The 18,546-nt window shown below is 49.6% G+C and overlaps 1 protein-coding gene across 2 annotated transcripts in view; it reads left to right on the top strand.

Moving 5' to 3' along the window:
• The window catches only part of Tamm41 (TAM41 mitochondrial translocator assembly and maintenance homolog), a 37,571-nt gene extending 19,312 nt beyond the window's left edge, over positions 1-18,259 (top strand). The window contains exons 5-8 of one of the 2 annotated variants that reach the window (XM_059258398.1): positions 7,108-7,253; positions 9,634-9,799; positions 11,193-11,255; positions 18,129-18,259. In XM_059258398.1, coding sequence (XP_059114381.1) covers positions 7,108-7,253; positions 9,634-9,799; positions 11,193-11,255; positions 18,129-18,205 — 452 coding nt within the window. In that variant the 3' untranslated portion in view covers positions 18,206-18,259. Of the gene's footprint in view, positions 1-7,107; positions 7,254-9,633; positions 9,800-11,192; positions 11,256-18,128 lie in introns of those variants that run through there. The other variant, XM_059258399.1, reaches the window with a different exon arrangement.
• The last annotated feature ends 287 nt before the right edge of the window (positions 18,260-18,546 follow it).

Genomic DNA, 18,546 nt, shown 5'->3' with positions numbered 1-18,546 from the left:
CTCTGTGAGTTTGAGGCCAGCCTTGTCCACAGAGCGAGATCCAGGCCAGCCAGGCTACGGGATGAGACTTTGTCACAACAAATTAAGTAAATGGAACCGTATTAAAAATTGTAATGTCCTGTAAATAGTGTCTTCCCAGGAGGTGAAAAGACACATGAAATGGGATGATGTTTCAAACCAGTGTCCTTAGAATCCCAGCAAAAATAACCCAAATTAAAAGCAGGCAAGGCCTTAGGGAAGAAGTGTGAAGTTCCGGCAGGCACACGGGTGCTCAGCCATCATCGTGAGGGGACAGCCAGCAGAGCCAGATAGATCCCGCCTTCAACCTCAAGCCAGTGTCCTCGAGAGGAGGCAGGAATGAGTGCTAATAAGTGGAGGAATCGGAGCCCTCTGGGTTGCTGATGGGAAAGTAAAGTGGCACAGAACGCGCTTCCTCGGAATACTAAGCATGTTAGCGTGACGAAACACCCCCCACCCCCCACCCCCCACCCCCGTCTACTCCCACATGAGTAACTCAAGATAAATGAAAACATGCTTACCTGAAAATTTCTCCGTGAATGTCACCACATCGTTGATAATGAATAGCTTAAAAGTTGAGACAACCCAACATTCATCTACTGAAGTGGGTAGATAAAATGGGTACGTCCTCACAGTAGAGTTCACAAAACGAGTTGATGACTGATCTACTACACACAGCATGGTGTATCATGACACATTTTCTAAGGTTGTGTGAGACCACAGGCAGTGGTTCCACATGAACCAGAGGGACTGGGTGCAGCTCAGTAGGGTAGCACTTGCCTATCAGGCATAAACTCCTAGGCTTGAAGAACCAGGAATGGAGGGGCACAAGTGTAACCCCAGAAGTTGGCAGGCCGAGGCAGGAGGATTGTGAGTTCCAGGCTGGCCTGAGTTGGGTAGCCAGTAAGTTAAAACTGTGGAGACACTCTGTCAGCCTCTGCCTGAGGCTTGGGTAAGGAGTGACAGGAGATGGTGGGTGGTTATTAGTGGCACGGAGTTTTTTGTGGGGAGAACAGAACGCTCTTAGGCTGATGTGATGGTTTCATTATGCCTAGACATAAAAACATTTGAGTCGTGCACCTTAAGTGGATGAATTGTCTGGTGTGTGAGCTCAGAAACTGAAAAGTTGGTGTTTTATTTTTGCCATGGCAGATTCAGTTCGAGCTGCAATCTTTAAACACTGAAACCTGTGCATGCTTCATGGAGTAGGGTCTGTACGTCTCCAGGGTCCAGTGTGGCTTCTGGTGCTTAGCAGCCACGCAAATACTCATTGTACTGCAGTGATGTTGGTACTGTGTTAGTTTGGAAAGGCAAAGGGACCCAGTAGTTGTTACTTTAGACCAAGGGCTTTGTCCACCCACTGTCCTTTCCCTGCCACCAGTGTCCGCTTGTTCCTTAACAACCGTTCATCTGTTCCCCAACTGAAGTCTGAAAGCAACTGAGGCATTTTGTGACTCGCGTAAAATGTGATTTTCATTTTACTGAAAAGGAAACTGGTTCAGGTGGTGTCTTAGAGTCACTATTGCTATGATGAAACACCATGACCAAAAGCAAGTTGGGGAGGAAAGGGCTTATTTGGCTTACACTTCCTCATGACTATCCATCATTGAAGGAAATCAGGACAGGAACAAACAGGGCAGGAAGCTGAAAGCAGGAGCTGATCAGAGGCCATGGAGGGGTGCTGCTTGCTGCCTTGCTCCTCAGCCTGCGTTCTTATAGACCTGCCAGCCCAGGTATGGCACCACCCACAGTGGGCTGGGCCCTTCCCATCAATCACTAATTAAGAAAATGCCTTACAGCCGGATATTATGGAGGCATTTTCTCAACTGAGGTTCCCTCCTTTTAGATAGCTTTAGCTAGTGTTGAGTGGATAGGAAACTAGCCAGCACAGGTGGAGGTTGTTTGTTTTGAGGTAGTATAGCCTCATTGTGTAGCCCAGGTTAGCCTAGAACTTAAGATCTTTCTATTCAGGAAGATGAAGTAACTTGACTCAGATCACCATGGGGCACTGTCTGTCCTGAAAGCCAGAATCTGTGTGCAGGTACTCCCGTCCCTCCCTGCTGAGCATGTCTGAATCACAGCTGGCCAGCTACCCAGGGTTCCCAGGCCTCTGAGCTCAGCCCCTGTCAAAGGCGGAGACAAGTTGTCCCTCCGTGGTTTATCCTCGCAGCTCTCTGAGTAGAGCAGCCAAGGGTTAAAACCATCCGGAGAGATACAAAAGAAAAAGCAGTCGTCGTCTGTTTCTCTGGGTCCCTGCGTTTAGTTGCAAAGGGATTTCTGAGGGTGAGAAACGGAACCGTCAGGTGTGGTTCGTGCTGTGCCCGTTGTTTTGCCCCTCCGTTCTGAAGAAAGGAGAAGCCCCCCGTTTCTCTCCCCTCCCGATCTGAGCTGCTGTTACTGCACTGCCCTGGGAGAGTTCAGCCCAGCAGACGGCTGTCAGTGCACCTTGCCTGCCCCGGACAGCTTGCAAGTGGCCAAGGGTCCAGAGGCAAACAAGCGCAGTCCTTGTTCTGGGAGACCAGAGTGTTTGCTGAAGTCTGTAATCACAACTGTCACTTTGTGGGAGGGTTTGGGTTAGCTTGCTTCTTCACATTGGTCAAGTGCAGTCCTTCTGTAGAAAGTAACTGTCTCGGACGTAAGAACCTGAGTTTGCGGGGTCTAGAGAAAGGGAAGGGATGACACAAGCTGGTCTTACACTCAGAGCTTGCCTTAGACTCGGAGTCTGGTGACATTTCAGTCCTTTGGCAATCGAGAGTCCAGTTTTATATTAAATGTTTGTCTTGCTTTGTATTGTTTTTGTTTTCCATGTTTTATGTGTATGGGTATTTGCCAGCATGCTTGCAATGCCCTTGGAGGCCAGAAGAGGGTATTGGATTGCCTGGGATTGGTGTTAAAGATGGTTGTGAGCCACCATGTGGGTTCTGGGAAAGGCAGCCTGTGTTTTAACCACTGAGCCATCTTCAGCCCCAGGATGGTTGTTTTATTGTCATAAAAGCATAAAGAAGTTAGCGGAGAGGGCTCCATAGGTCAAGTGCTTGCCAAGCAAGTGTTAAGACCAGAGTTTGGATCCTCAGGCAGGTGTGGTAGCTGCCTGTAATCCCAACATTTGGGAAGCAAAGATGAGATTCCCCACCATTCCCTAGCAGGATGAGCTGCCAAGCTGAACTGTCTGGAATTGCAAGCTGCAGGTTCAGTGAGAGACCCTGCCTCAGTAAATAAATTGGAGAGCAATTGAAAACAATAGCCACCAGGCAGTGGTGGCGCACGCCTTTAGTCCCAGCACTTGGGAGGCAGAGCCAGGCGGATCTCTGTGAGTTCGAGGACAGCCTGGTCTACAGAGTGAGATCCAGGACAGGCACCAAAACTACACAGAGAAACCCAGCCTCAAAAAAAAGAAGAAGAAGAAGAAGAAGAGGAAGAAGAGGAGGAGGAGGAGGAGGAGGGGGAGGAAGAAGAGGAGGAAGAAAAAGAAAAAAAAAACAGTAGCCAATCAGCCTCCACATACATATACATGCATGTGCCCACACACATAAAAAAGGCATAATAAGGGTTACACATTGGACACTAACCCAGCCACCATTCTGTTTTTACTTGATAAATCATTACAAGTGTGCGTCCCATGCATTTTAAAATGTGGGAATATACCAACATGGCAGAAATGAGGGAAATAGTTGTCTCAGCCATGGGTACCCTGGTACTGAGGAACATTTTCTCGGCATCCCAGTCTCCTCATCTGTCCAACTTGGAATGGAAATAGCTCCTGCTTCAGAGAGCTTTGACACTAAATGAGAGAGCGTATGTATGCTTGTACACATAAAAGCCTATTACAAGGCTGGTGAGATCTTAGCAGTTAAAGCACTTGCCTCAAGAGCCTGGCAGGCAATCTGAGTCCATCCCTGAAACCCTCTAAAAAAGCCAGATGCAGTGTCTTAAAACTGTAATCTCAGCATTCCTTAGTAAAGTGGGGGACAGAGCCCAGGGCCTGCTAACCTGGTGTGCAGAAACAGGAGAGCCTTACCGACTTCCAAAAGTCACCCTCTGACCTCCACATGCATGCTATGGCGTGGGTGCACTCACACATAGGGACATAAGTAAACAATTGAAAACGGTTATGTGCGTGTGTAGAAACCAGGGCCTTGCTGATGGTAGGCAAGCCTCTGCCACCGCTGCCCTTCAGGTTAGACTATACCATTGTCTTGCTTTATATACATATTTTAAAGATTTTTAAATTTTATTTTATGTGTATAATGAGTGTTTTGCCTACATGTATGTATACTACATGCGTGCCTGGTGCCTGCAGAGGCCAGAAGAGGACATCGGATCTTCTTGGCCTGGGGTTCCAGATAGTTGTGAGCCACCAAGTGAGTGCTGAGGTCCAAACCCTGTCCTCTAAAGAGCAGCAAGCACTCCTCACGGTTGAGTCATCTTACCAGCCCCTTGTTTTATATGTTTTTGTCAGTATCTTTTATACATTTTTTACTCATTTTCTACCAACTTTTATATAGTTTTCTAACTTGCTGTGTACGATGACTCCTTTTTAGTGGTAATGTACGTGGTAGAGCATGGGTGGACCATCTAGTGTACGGCTTTTCTGTGCCCCTCAGATGCTTGAGCTCTTTCCTTACAGATAATGCTGTCATGAACTGTGGGAACTGGGGGAGCTGAGCGGTTGAACCAGTGTTCTTCTCACTTTCCACTAATGAGGCAAAAGAAGCAAAGACAGAAGAAATGTCTTGGCTGCGGAGGCTGCTGTTGGTCAGCTTGCTCCGTTGCCTGTGGTCAGTCAGGCCGCAGCGTCAACGGAAGTCATGCTGAGGGAATGCCATTCACTTCATGGCAACCAGGAATCAGAGAGACAGAGGGCCCGAGAGACAAGATAGACCCTTCAAGGCATGCTTGAATAGCCCATTGACGTGTGAGCCAGCCCATCCGTAGAGTAACCACATGATAATGTTAGCACCTTTACAATCCAGGCCCCTTTCGGTAGCACCACTAACTGAGACCAAGCCTTCAACACATGGACTTTTGTATGGGGGTGGGAGGACCATGGCTAAACCCTGACACTAGGGCCTGTGTGTGTTAGGCAAACACTCAGCCACTGAGCCTATACACCCTCAGCCTAATGAGCAGATTTTTCTTGTATGTTACACGTAGCATATTAATTTGCACCCTGGAAAGTCTGAGGCACATGACCTAACCTTCAGGCTTCCTCTCCAGAGATGGCTTTACCGACTGACTGCTTTCCAGAAGGACTTTGGCAGATCGTGATGTCAACGGCAGCATTGAGACAACCAATGTCTTGACACTCTTAGCAATGTCCCTTGGCATTCACTGTGTAAATAGTAATGAAAAAGCAAGTTCATCCGAATGTGGGCAGCTTCTAGAGACTTGAGTAGGCAGACTTGGTCTGTACCAAGGTCAGCCTCCACAGGCTCTTTAGAAGGCTCGCCCTCCTCAGCTGCATGTCCGTCATATTACAGTGGAAGTTGGGCCTTTGATGCTTAAACGTCAGTGTGTCACACTCCTCACTACAGTACATGCTGTCGGGCATGGGCTCGGTCTGTTTTCTGTTGCTGGTAGTGCAACACCCTAGGCTGGGCAGTTCCTAAGGAAGGATTCCAGTTCTGGCCAAGGTCATAGGGCCTCATCTGGTGACCTTCTTGCTGGCAGTGTCCCAAGATGGCACATGGGATGAGAGCAGGTTAATAACTATCTTCTGCTCAGTATTCCTATGAGGCCACCCATATCCAGTCCTGGGAACTCCCACCATGAGGACCCTGTCTAGTCAGGGCCACTCCAAAGGCCATGGACAGACAGTTTCTACCCTCTTTCCTCACAGTAGAGACTACACCCCAACATGAGCCTGGGAGCCACACTCATCCTGTTGCAGACAGCCTCATACTTGTACTTTTCCCCCAGAAGCCACCAGTGTGCTCAAGGAAATTCCACTATGGCAGGCCATAGCCTCTTAGAATCCTTCTCCCTCCAAGAAAAGAAATTGGCAAAGGTAATATAGGCTCCGATATAATTACCACAGTGCTCTCTTTACCCCCAGAAGTGCCTCTTTTGAGTGACAGATTCTCTCACCATCCTACTCCCAAGGAGCCTCTTCGGCAGCTGTGGCCTCTGTCTGCCCGATGAGGGCTTCAGGACATCACTCGTGGGACTTCACCTGGGAGTCCTACCTGTTCTTTCCTGGCAGCACCAGGATGTAACCCGGAGCCTTGCGCCAGCCAGAAGAGTGCTCCACCCCTGGGGCACATACCCTCCCCAGCCCACCAGCCTCTTGCATTCACTCAAGCGGTCTAGTTTACTGTGCTTTCTCTAGGACTGGCCGGTCATCCTCAGGAGCAGAGGAGTCACTTCTCATTTGCTTCAAAAGTTGCTCCAGTGGGTCTGGTGGCATGTGCCTAGAACCCCAGCAGAGCAGGAGAATCAAGAGTTGAAGACCAACTTGGGCTACATAGCAAGTTCTAGGCCAGCGTAGGCTTATATGAGGCCCTGACTCAAAAAGTCCAAAGTAAACAAGATAGAAATTGCTCTTTTTCTTTCAGAGTAATTATTTTGCCCGAAATTCATCCTGTAGCAAATGTTACATCCTTCATTTCTTTCCACTTGAAATTTTTAAAGGTGTATTTTATGTGAATGAGTGTTTTGCCTGCATGTGTGCCTTTGTGTTATGTGCATGCAGTGCCCTCAGAGGCCAGAGATGGTGTTGAATCTGCCAGATCTGGAGTTACAGGTGGTTGGTTGTGACGGCCACGTGGGTGCTGGGAACCTATAGTGACGGTCCTAGGCAGGGTTTCCATATTTGCCAACCCAAAGGTTTCCTTAGTGGAAAAACAAGCTCTCATGGCCAGGCCAGTGACTTCTGTGAGAGGACCACTAGACAGTAGCTGGCGTGCAGGGTTCTGGGACTTCAGAGGCTCTTTTTGCCCAGACTCTCGAATGCCTCTGTACCATGATAGGCATTTTAAAAGAGAAGGTGTTCTGCTGAGGGATCCTGCCACACTGCTCAGTGAGCCACGGTTGTTCATGGATCAGGTGTGAATTCTTCTCAAGACTGACTTTCCTACTTGTTTTTACTAGGTGACTTTCGCATGGTGATTGGCGAGGAAAAAGCAAAAGTCTTGAACATCGTGAAGCCCAACGTGGCCCACTTCCGAGAGCTCTATGAGAACATACTCCAGGAGGACCCCCAGGTGGTCTATAAAATGCAGCAAGGCCGACTAGAGGTGAGCTGTGCGAGCCCTGACTCCGAACTCCCAAAGGAAGAGGTAGTGTGTGTGTATTCGTTCCTTATTCATGGTTTCTGAGTTGGTAGTGGTTGAAGCTGTCCCTCACACATACTAGACAAGAATTCTACCACTAAACTACGTCCAACCCTCTGGCCAGGATTTCTGCTTGCTAGGGTTTGCAGTCATGGGCTGTAACGCACTAGGATTCATTGAGTTCTTGTAAAGACCAGACTTCCTGGGGACGTGATGGGGGCCATCAACACTTTATTTTTTTGCTGGGGCTCTCTAGAGAGATGGCATTGTTGGGGTGATGGAGGTTGGGTAGGAGAGAGACCACTTACTAGTTCATCAATCTGTAGGCCAGGCTAGCAGGCTGGAGACCCAGGGAAGAGTTGATGCTGTAGATTTGAGTCTGGAGGCAGACTGCCTTCTTCAAGGGACCATGGACGTTTCTCTTATATCCTTCAGCTGTTCACTGAGCCTACCCTGCTGTGATGGAGGGTAGTCAGCTGATTTACACTCGCCTGGTCTAAATATTCATTCTCCTCGACATCTGGACTGGTATTTGACCGAGTAGCTGAGCACTGCAGATTAATCGAGACACACAAAATGGCCACCACACCCCTACGTCTTCCTTGTGTGCAAGTAGCACTAATCCCTCCTCCTGAGATGTGATTCTACTTTCTCGTACTGCTTTGCCCGGGCGGGGTGTGTGTGTGTGTGTGTGTGTGTTTGTGTGTGTGTCAGCCTCAGAGCCTCCGCTTAGTCCTCCACAGTGGTAGCTCCAACATGCCTCCATGACGTTTGCTCACGGGAACAATCTCAGGTCAGGCGCCTCTGCACCCAAGGGCCTCATCTGGCTCTGTGAGGCTGCTGGGAGCTGGAGAGCCCTTCAGAGTTCTTCCGGTTCAGAGCAGGAGGCCAGGTCTTTACCTCTGACCAACCTACTTAAACAGCAAGCCAAGTGAATGCGTTCATCCTGAGACTGTTCCTTTTCTTTGTTTGTTGTTAATGTTTGGGACAGGGTCTCACTATGTAGTCCTGGCTGGCCTAGAACTCACTATGTAGACCAGGATGGCCCTGACCTTAAGTGATGCGTGTGTGGCCCCACATGACTCTGTGGAGTCGGTTCTTTCCTACATGGATCCCAGGGGTGAAACTCAGGCCACCAGGCTGCTGAGCCTTCTCACCTGGCCCTGAAGCTGTTCTTTTCTTCGATGCTAAAATCTCAGCATTTGTGAAGGTGCTGTGAGGTGTGAGGAAGGGGTTGCTGCTGCTGCTGCTGCTGCTGCTGCTGCTGCTGCTGCTGCTGCTGCTAACAGAGCAGGCAGCTGCACTCCCGTGTCACTTCCCTGTTTTTATATTTTCAATTCCGTGAAGCAAATACACTGTATTAGGGAGCTGGTCTGGTCTCAGTAGTGGGGCTAACTTTTGATTCAGGGGTCTCCAGCAATACATAGTTTTATTTCTGTCTTTGTCCCTGAACAACTTGCTGTATTTAGACTGCATTAGAAACAGACGCAGCTGGGTGGCTCAGTCCTGTGTAACAAGTAATGACAACTAAGTTACGATAATCAGTTACAGCCGCTGCCTCCTGAGCTCTGGAGGAGTCAGGGTGAGGCAGCTTTTGTCATTTGTGAAGTCCAGCATGGAGGCCCAGAGCAGAGGCCCAGATTCCGATCCCGTTGTCTCCTGTTGACTTCCCTCACAGCATTCAGTGTGAGGAAGAACCTGTAGCCCTGGAGTTGATCTGCACTTGTTAGCTGCAGCCCCGCCTCCTTTAGCTGTTGGTTTAAGACAAGTAGAACGTTGTAAACTGCACGTCAGAAACTGATCCACCAAAGAGGTTTCCCTGGGAGCCGGAGAGATGGCTCAGTGGTGAAGAGCTCTTGCAGAGGACCTGGAATCAATTCCTAGCACCTCCATGGTAGCTAACAACTTTCTAACCCTTAATTCCAGGGGATCTGACACCCAGTTCTGGGCTCTTCTGGAACTAGGCACACATGTGGTGCACAGACATACGTGCAATCAAAACACCAATGCATAAATAAAATATTTTTTTTAATGTTTAAAAGGCTTTTCTTCTTTACTCATGAAGAAGTGAAATATTCTAGAACCAGGGCTGTCCCTTTTGAAGGGACTGTAATCCTGACCATGTAAATAAGTACTCAGTTTCCTTTGCCACCTGGGGTAGGTGTGGCACTTACGTCAGAGGACAGAAAACCTTATTTAATTACAGATGTATGCATGGGAGTCCCACATAGTGTGAGAGTCTTTCTGTGGGATTTCTAAATAGAAGCCATGTGTCCTACTGTGTCTAGACTTCAGGGCACTTGTGAAGACGTCATCTCTCTCTCTCTCTCTCTCTTTTTCCCAGATAGATAAAAGCCCAGAAGGACAGTTCACTCAGCTAATGACATTGCCCAGAACCTTACAGCAGCAAATCAATCACATCATGGACCCTCCTGGGAGAAACAGGGATGTGGAAGAGACCTTACTGCAAGTGGCTCAAGACCCTGACTGTGGTGACGTGGTGCGGCTAGGTGTGTCCACGAGTTTGGTGTTAGGCAAGGGCTGGCTGCGGTGGAAGCAGCCTCTGTGGCCTTCAGACGCATTCTTTCTTCCTCCTTGCCTAATGAGATCAAGAGAGTGATTCCGTCTGGGGAGAAGAAAAACATGAACAGTTTGGGGTTTTTCAAATCTCAGTGTTCACTTGCTTGAAGCACGTGGTGGGAACATTTTCAGGGTCCTGGGCCCTAAATCACCACCAGAGGTTGAAGCAGTGCTTGGGTTTCCAGATGTCAATTGAGAGATGTGTCTGTCCCTTGTGGTATGAGAAGGACAGAGACCGCTGCCATCTCCAGCTTCTCTCTGACTAGCCCCAGGCTCTGTCCACCTGAAACACGAAGTCTATTTATTAGGGTACACAATATATGACCACATCTACCCTCTGGGGCCTCTCAGGCTGTGTTTCTCCAAATTTGCCCCAGGACCGGACCTCCCTAATGTTTTATCAAAAGATTCAAATCTGTGTGGTGGGGCAGGCCTGTAATCTCTGCACTCAGGAGACTGGAGCAGGAGATTTGCCCGTAGTTCATAACCAGCAGAGACTACACAGTGAGTTAGTTCAGGGCCAGCCTGGGCTAAGTAGCAAGGCAGGGCTCTGTCTAAAATCAACAGAAAAAATCTCACCCTTTTCTTGAGAGACCCACCTCTCTCTAGGGTAGCAAAGGACAGTAGGGAAGAAGTAATTATGAAACTGAAGATGGCCCTGTCTCTCAAACGAGTCCATTGTCCTGCTTTTCCTCAGGAAGTATTTGTTGATTGGCAGTGCAGTTTGCAGTAAGGAACTTGGAGGGTGACTCACAGCTAACGTGAGGCTGGCCCCACTCGCCCTCACTCAGGAACCTGCAGCACCAGGTTTCGTGAGTGTACCCATGTACTCGCTCCCCTGCAGCCCAGACAGGCTGTTACTGGGTCGTGCTGTCGTAAGGCGATGGGAGATTTGGAATCCGTGTCTTAGCATGTCCTTTTTATTTACTTTTACAGTGGACGCTTTTCTCCTAGATAAAAAGGAAACATTTCTTTCAATCTTTCTGCATCTTGGAACTGAGAACTAGAAGACCCAAGCAGCTTTAAACTCCTAAGATGACCCTTGAGGGTCACCTGCCACCGCTCTTGTTTTGAGGTGGCCAAGTTGGACAGCAGCCCAGGCCTTTGCCAGTGGTCACACAGCTCGGGCTGACCCCAGCTGCCCTCCCCAGTGCCCAACCTCTGTTTGAACGCCCTTGTCACAGTCACCCCCAACAGGGACATCACTCCCCCGCTAGTGCTGTTGAATAGCTGCAGATACCTGGTTTCAGAGTTTTAAGACTGCTCAGATGACCACCATCCGCCTGGCTTCTCTTGATGTCCTTTTGTTTTTGTGTTTCACAGGGGTCTCGTCAATCGTCAGGCCTTCGAGCATCAGGCAGAGCACCAAAGGCATTTTTACTGCCGGTAAGAGTTTTGGCACTAGGCGCCTGTGGTGTGCCTGCTGGACAGAACGGCTTACAAAGCTTTGCACATGCCTCTCCCCTGTACACTTCACTACCGTACACCGGGGCACTGTAGTACCGTAGACACAGTTGTGACTGCAGTGTGCCCTGAACACAGTGACCCTACCAGGTCACTGTCGGAGGTGCTGGCGGGAGGCTGGGCCTCTCCTCTTCGTCCCTCTGAGAGCTCCTGTGTGGGGTCACGCCCTCACATTCCTGTATTGAAGCAGTGGTGCCAGGTGCCCCCTCCCCAGCACCCCCCCCTCCCCAGCACCCCTTCACAGAGAGCTGCTGGGCTCTCAGGCTCTCAGTCTCTCAGTGAGGGGTTTCTTTCCCTGCTGTTCCCTGAATAATGAATTTGTTGCCCTTCCTCTGCTCTCCAGCTCTAGGACGTCTCCTGTGGGTAATCAGAAGGCAGTGCTTGGGCCCGTTATGTCCTCCCTTCTGTCCCTGTCCTCCTGTCCGGCCCGCCCACTCACGGCCTCCCTCCTGCCTCAGTACTCCCAGTCGTTACTGAAGGTTCAATGCTGAGATGTGGCACGTGGTGTGCTTTTCCTCCTCTGCCCCAGGGAGTGTCTTCGGCTGCCCCGTGGGCTCTGCCTGGCCCCTCTGTCTGTGCATTTTCCTCGCTTGGTGCATGCACAGTGTCCTTTGGATGAGCAGGTTCCTGAAAAAGGCTGAATCTGCAGACTGTGTGCGTGAAACCTTCTCTCTCTATCCTTACGCGTAGTTAGCAGTTAGGCCGGGTAGAGAATACAAATAACTGCCCTTCAAACCTTGAGGTCACTGGGTCTGGTGGCGCACACCCGTGACCCCAGCACCCAGGAACTCACAGTTCAAGGCCATCCTTGTCTCCATAGCAAGACCCTGTTTCAGAGCAGAAAAGAGAGGGGAGGGAGAGACAGAATTTTTAAATAATTACTGCAATTATTCTCTCACTTTCCAGACTACCGTTGAAGTTCAAAGCCTTGCTGCTCCTTAATCCATCGTGTGTGTTCTTTCTGGTAGCTTGTGGAGTCTTCCTTCTCCCCGGGGCTCTGGAGGCTCAGTGGCATGCTGTGATGTGATTGTTTTGATCTCTTTTCCTGGCCACTCTCTCAGTGGGAAAACCCAGAATAGTCTCTCCTTCCCCATTTGTTTCTCAGTCCTCTCTATCCAGACGCTCGCGTTCCTAGACCAGGGGTTTTCTTTCTCTTGTCCCCATGTGTTAGCCTTGTGGTCTTTTCCCTCTGCTCTCTGGGAGGTTTTCTCAACTGTGATTCTGATCCTGCAGGTCTGTCTGTGTGTGGGTGTGTCGTGTGGGGGGTGCTGGGTATCACACACTATACAAGTACTTTCCCACTGAATTTCTTCCCTGGCTCTGCTCCTTTGGTTTTTTTTTATTTCCAGCACTTTTGTCAAATGTATCCTCAGATACTGCCAATTGCCCACCAAAGTGGCTCTACCGATGAGTGGGGTGGGTAAATCTTCTTTCTCCCCACTTTCCAGCACTTAGTATCATCATGGTTGTTCAGAGACCCGTGCGTTAAGCATCTGTCCTGGGCTGGCTGCTCAGGATATGAAAGTGGGCATTGGCCATCCTGCCTCTTGAGCTGGAAAGGGAGACAGACACACGTGTTAATGGAAATGGGACAGAGGTAGCTCCCAAACTGAGTGACCCTTCATCCTGTACCTGCTCCTTGGGTGTGAGACTGCCCTGGAGCTGGTGTGGCCACACTTCTTAGAGTCTCACAGCCCAGTGCATGCCCCTTGAAGTACTTGTTCCCAGGATACGGCATTGCCCTTCTGAGGCTGTGGAAAGACCTGGCCAGGTTTCAACAGTAGTAAACACTAAGTCAGCTGCAGAAAAGATCTCCCACAACTCAGTGCATAGCCTTGTATTTCTAACTAAGATAGTCATTTATTCTGTGCTCCTGCTAGTGTGCCCTGGCAAGGCTGACATGGGGGTGCTTTTGCTTGGGTGAATCGGGCTCTGGATTTGTGCTGTGCCTGTGGCTGGCTGCTCCTTGTCATGATCATCCTTGAGCGAGACTTACAGGTTGATTTTCTTGAGCAGGGACTTCCTAGAAGGAACATTTAATGCTTTTAGTTGTAATAATGGTGTTATTGGGTTTGTCTTTTAATCTTATTCTTTCAGAGAGACATACAAAAATATTTATGGATAAAATAATATGATACCTGAGATTTGCTTTATAATAAATGATGGAAGGTAGTGGATTCTGGATTGTTTCTGAGCTGGTGTGTTATTGAAACCCAGTAAAGATAAGTAGGACTGTATTGATACTCTGTTATTCTATCAGTATTTGTATATTTTTATTTAAGACAGGGTATCATATAGCCCTGGCCAGCCTCAAACTTGCTATGTAGCCAAGGATGACCTCAAACTCTTGATCCTCCTGCTTCACTTCCCATGTACTAAGACATAACAGGTTTGCACCACCACACCTGGGTTTATGTAGTGCTGATCAAATCCAGGGCCTCATTCATGCTGGGCATGTGTTCAAACTGAGCCACATCCAGACCTTGTTGGTTTTTTGAGAGACAGTATGTTGCTATGTAGAACAGGGTGAGCCTCTGAATGCTGGAATTTCTGTCTGTTAATGTCAGTTTGTGAGTATGTTTGAGTCTTTCTGTAATTAAAGATTTAGGGGTGGGGGATTTTAGAAAAACCAAACTATTTTTCTTCACTGGACTCCTTTGGCCAATGAGAAGCTTTACTTACTGCTCCATCCACGTACACTGTGGGGTAGAACCATACTGTTTGTCACTTAAAATTTTTTGGCACTTTGGGTCCAAACAATGGAGAAACTGAAGGATTTCATCCCATTGTGTGCCTGATTTTAATGAAAGTAACTTCAGTTGTGGCAATGTCTTACTGAGAAAAGCAGCCTCTGTAAAAACTGAATAATGGTCCCGTCATAACACACACCAAAATAAACCCAAAAATTGCTTCTCCTGTTTGAATAGTGAAGATTGGATAGGCATGAAAAAATCAGTGTGAATCCCAGCCCCACCTCCTGATAACCTCCAGCCTGAGCCAGGCCCGGGTCCTCTTTCCACTAATTCCTTCTGTTTGCCAGCAGAGGGCAGTGTCAGCAGAACCTGCCACCCGGGTTCCCTCTAGGCTCCGGACAATGACTTGCTCCATCTTCCTTTCCAAGGCGCCCACACTGCACTGTGGGAGCCCATAGGCGGCGGAAACTGTAGGAAAGGATGAGTCCTGCAGTTCTGTGGGTCTTCTGGCCTTGCTCCTGGCCTCTCTGTGGATGCCGTGGCTTGTGACATCTGTAACCAGCCCCTCAGATTGTGTTGGGAAGCGTGGCCAGTGTGGTGTGGGCCCGACCCCTCTGTCTTCATGGCTTCCCTCTGTAGTTCTCCCTATCAAACACACTCGTTCTGGTTGAGTACAGAAATATTCGGTTCCTTTTCTCTGGAAGTTTCTTCTTTAGGAGCTGATCTCCGTCTCTCTTAGACCATGTTGTTAGCAGAGCAGCAGGGCTCTCCTCAAGTTTTGTGGGTCATCAAGAACTGAAGCCAGCAGGGTGCCCCTGAAGAAAGTACTTTGCTGTTGAGGGTGTCACATCTCTGCTAACAAAAGACTAGCTAAGCCAACTGTCATTGTCTGAGCAGCAGCCCGTTACAAAGTGTCTCTGCCAGGCTAGAGACAGCAGCCGAGGAAGCTGGTGTGGGGACAGGCAGGCAACAAATGGGAGAGGCAGTGACCAGCCTGAGAGATAGGCCAGAGCCCCACAGAGGATGGCCCCAAAGCTGCATTCAGCCTTCAGGAGTACAGAGCTTCCTGAGGGCAGAGGGGAGCCACTGGCCCATGTTGGAAGACTGCAGCGGCAGCGGCAGATGGAGAGGGGAGAGCTGTAGCCAGAGAGACCCGCAGATAGGGGTACAGCCAGCCAGCTGAGGGACCCCTGCAGCCCGAGCCCAGTCCAGGGCAGCACAGACCATAGAAGAGCTCCCAGAATGGAGTGTGGGGCACATGAGTGGGAGCGAGCAGTCAAACTCAACTCAAAAAGTTTCCGCCTTGGGAGGCCGTGGGGCCACCCTCTGAGGTGCTGGGAGCTGGGAAGGCTCTTTTCTGATTTTCCCCACCTGTCTTTATGGTCAATCAGAATTAACTCTAGGGGCAGATCCCTCTCCCAACTTCAAAAGATTCAGCTGAATTAACAAGACAGGTTTAGTCTTGTCCCTAAAAAATATCCCAGCATGCCTCACTGCTTCTCAGCCCTTTCCTGAAACACAGTGGAGCCATGGTTATTTTCTTTTTACATCGCCTTTCTAATGTTTATCACTTAATCCTGAACATCTACCCTCCCTCTCTCCCCCTCCTCTTCCTCCCCCCTCCCTCCCTCCCTCCCAGCGGGGTCTGTGTCTGAGGCTGCAGTGAACTCGGCTCTTCTGGCTTTGGTCCCTGAGTTCTAGGACTGTAGAGGTGTACTGCCACGCCCAGCTAAATCTAAAACTTGTCAGATTAAGTTGTAGCTCTGCCTCGGATGACCTTTCCCGTGTGGATAGGTCTTCATTTGGAAGTCACTGCAAGTATTTGGAGGCTTACCTGCTTTCTCCTTGAAGGTGTGAATATAGAATTGCAGGTTAGAGTTTTGAACAGCTGAGGCACACCCCTGCCTTAGAGTGTTTTCTGGAGAATGCCCTGCACTAATGGCCCCTTCTTGTTGATGCTTTTTCTTTCTGAATTGAACGTGTGGTCTAGATGGATTTTTTTTTTTCCTCTCCTTCTGGCCTGCCTTTGTTGCTAGACCAGGGCCCCCTGCATACTGAGCACTGAGCATATACCTCAGAGTAGAGTAGAGCAGCCCCTGGAGCCCAGTTCTATGGATGTGGTTAATGCAAACAACCCCACCCTGGAGTTCCACTCTGCACTCTCCGTAGCCTCTTCATGGGGCTTTCCCCTCCCCAGTCAGGGTCACCGACCTGTTCCCTGTGTTTCACAGCCCTTGCTGTCTTTTGAGGAACACTTGGCCTGTTTCAATTTTATGAAATTGATGGTTGAAAACTTCAAAGCCTTTGTTGAAATTAACCTGTTTGTTCTTAACCTTGCGCAAACCTCAGAGCCTGTGAAAACCTGGTGGGATTGAGCACTTTCAGGGTGGTATGGCTACGGACAGAGCCCATGAAATTTTGACCTCCGGCCCCTCTGCGTGGAAGTACACATAAACACAGCCAACTTTCCTGCAGCTTTGGGGAGCTCGCATTCACAGCCAAGCCTGTCTGTGGCTGGACCCTCTGTTACCTAGGGTAGCATCCTACAAATGAGGCCCAGAAAGGGGAAGTCACTGTCACACTCCTAGTCCAGCCGCACCCACAACCCAAGCCTCTGCTCTTTGTAGCACGGTTCCCTGCTGCAGCCTTTCTGACAGAGCTGAAGGAGGGAGTGTGTTCAGTCAGGGGAGGCTTTCAGTCATCTCAGCAGCTGAAGGTGGCCACTCAGCTATGTTCAGTATTTACCTGCCGTTCCAGCTCGGAGGAGCTTGTCACTAAGCTCTCTGAAGGCCTCTAGCCATGACTCAGCAGCCTGGGCTTGCTGCGCTGAGTCTTGCATGTGTGACTCCCTGGCTTCCACTCGGTCTTCTGGTTGGTTCCGCTGGAATTTGAAACAGCACCTTATGTAATAATCGTCCAGCCCCAGTGCTCAGGTGGGTGAGGCTGGCCAGAGTCATGGCTCCAGGGAGAAAATTAAGAGGGGTGGAGGCAGGGAGAAAGCTCTGGGTTTCTCAACAAGATCGTGTCGAGCCAGGAGCACACATCCAGACTCCTCACTAATGATTTTGGGAGCCCTGCCTTTGTCTCTGTCACTGCCTGCAGTAGCCACAGGTTCCAAGCAGGCGAGGCAGCTTCGGGGTCACAGGGCCAGGTAGTTTAGAAGATCACTCCTTGGAATGAATTGTGCCCCCTCGCCAGCATGTTCACCAAGCCCACAGCCAGAAGCATGCTCTTCCAACCACAGCACAGATCACAGTGTACAACTCCAAGAGAAAAAGGCTTCAGCTCCTCAGGCCACACCCTAAAGCACTGGGCGACCTCACCCTCAACACAAGGAAGTCAGATCTGTAATAACTTCCACTGGCGGAGGAGCTGGGGAACACTAGCCTACCACTTATCCCTTTGTATGCGTTTCCCATCAGCCCCAGCGAGCCTCTTCTCTGGGGTCTGGTAGTTGGGATGAAGTCAGAGCCGGGAGGGCCGGCCTTCCCTCTGCCACTTCAAAAGACTCAGCTGAGAACCTGTTGTGTGTTGCTGGGGAGCAGGTACTGCACTAGCTGAAAGGGATACAGGGTGACTAGAACAAGGTCCCTGTCCTGCAAGAGCTGTCAGTCTAGGCAGAGAGGCAGGAGAATCGAACACTGTACAGTGTGGTAAATGTTAGGTGAGAGACGAACACCAGGCCTGAGAGCGACCTGGCATACGTACTAAGCAGGAAATAGTGAGAGTAGCATTTGGTCTAGGCAGACAGGAGGCATGTGTGGGTCACAGAAGCTGCGAGCTGCCGAGGCTGGGTGCAGGTGTTCCTCTCCTCTGAAGGACCTGTGAAACTCAGTGGCTGCCAGTACCCCTGTAACTCAAAGACATGCTACCCCAGGAAGTCTAGTTCCATGAGCAGCGTTGTATGCACAGCAGAGGCCCAGCTCAGAATCTCTACTACACGTCTCTCTTGGCCTTCAGCTCCCAGGTTCTTAGGAATGTCCGGTCAGCCCATCATAGCCCCAATCCAAAGACAAGCCTCCGGTCAGCAACACTGGCACCCTCGCTATGTGTCCGCTGAGCAAGGCTCATTTTCTCATCCACACTTCTTTTTCTCTTGCAGGTGTGAAGAAGTCCGTGATTTATAGTTCCCGGAAACTGAACAAAATGTGGAAAGGCTGGTTGAGGAAAACACCCTGACTTGCTGTGTTTGTGTTGTGTATAGATTATGAATAAATGCTCTGTGCTTTTTGATGGGGCTTTCTTTGTCACTCGGACTGGCTGCTTGGATTGAGGAGATCGGGGTTGACAGCATGCTTGGTAGGGTTTGTTTTGGGTTTGTATTTTGCTTTTAGACAGGGTTTCACTCTAGCCCTGGTTGGCCTCAAACTCACAGAGATCCACCTGTCTCTGCCTCCTGAGTACTGGGATTGAAGGCGTGTGCCACCATGCCTGGCCATGCTTGTTCCGTTTTTTGTTTTTTTTTTTAATTCACGAGTCAGACCCTAACTCAGGTACAACCCAAGCACATGAGAGGACTT

The sequence above is a fragment of the Peromyscus eremicus genome, chromosome 3 (genome assembly GCF_949786415.1).
Source record: "Peromyscus eremicus chromosome 3, PerEre_H2_v1, whole genome shotgun sequence".
Lineage (NCBI taxonomy): Eukaryota > Metazoa > Chordata > Mammalia > Rodentia > Cricetidae > Peromyscus > Peromyscus eremicus.
Note: the sequence above shows the minus strand (reverse complement) of the source record. Positions and strands in the feature narration are given on the sequence as shown.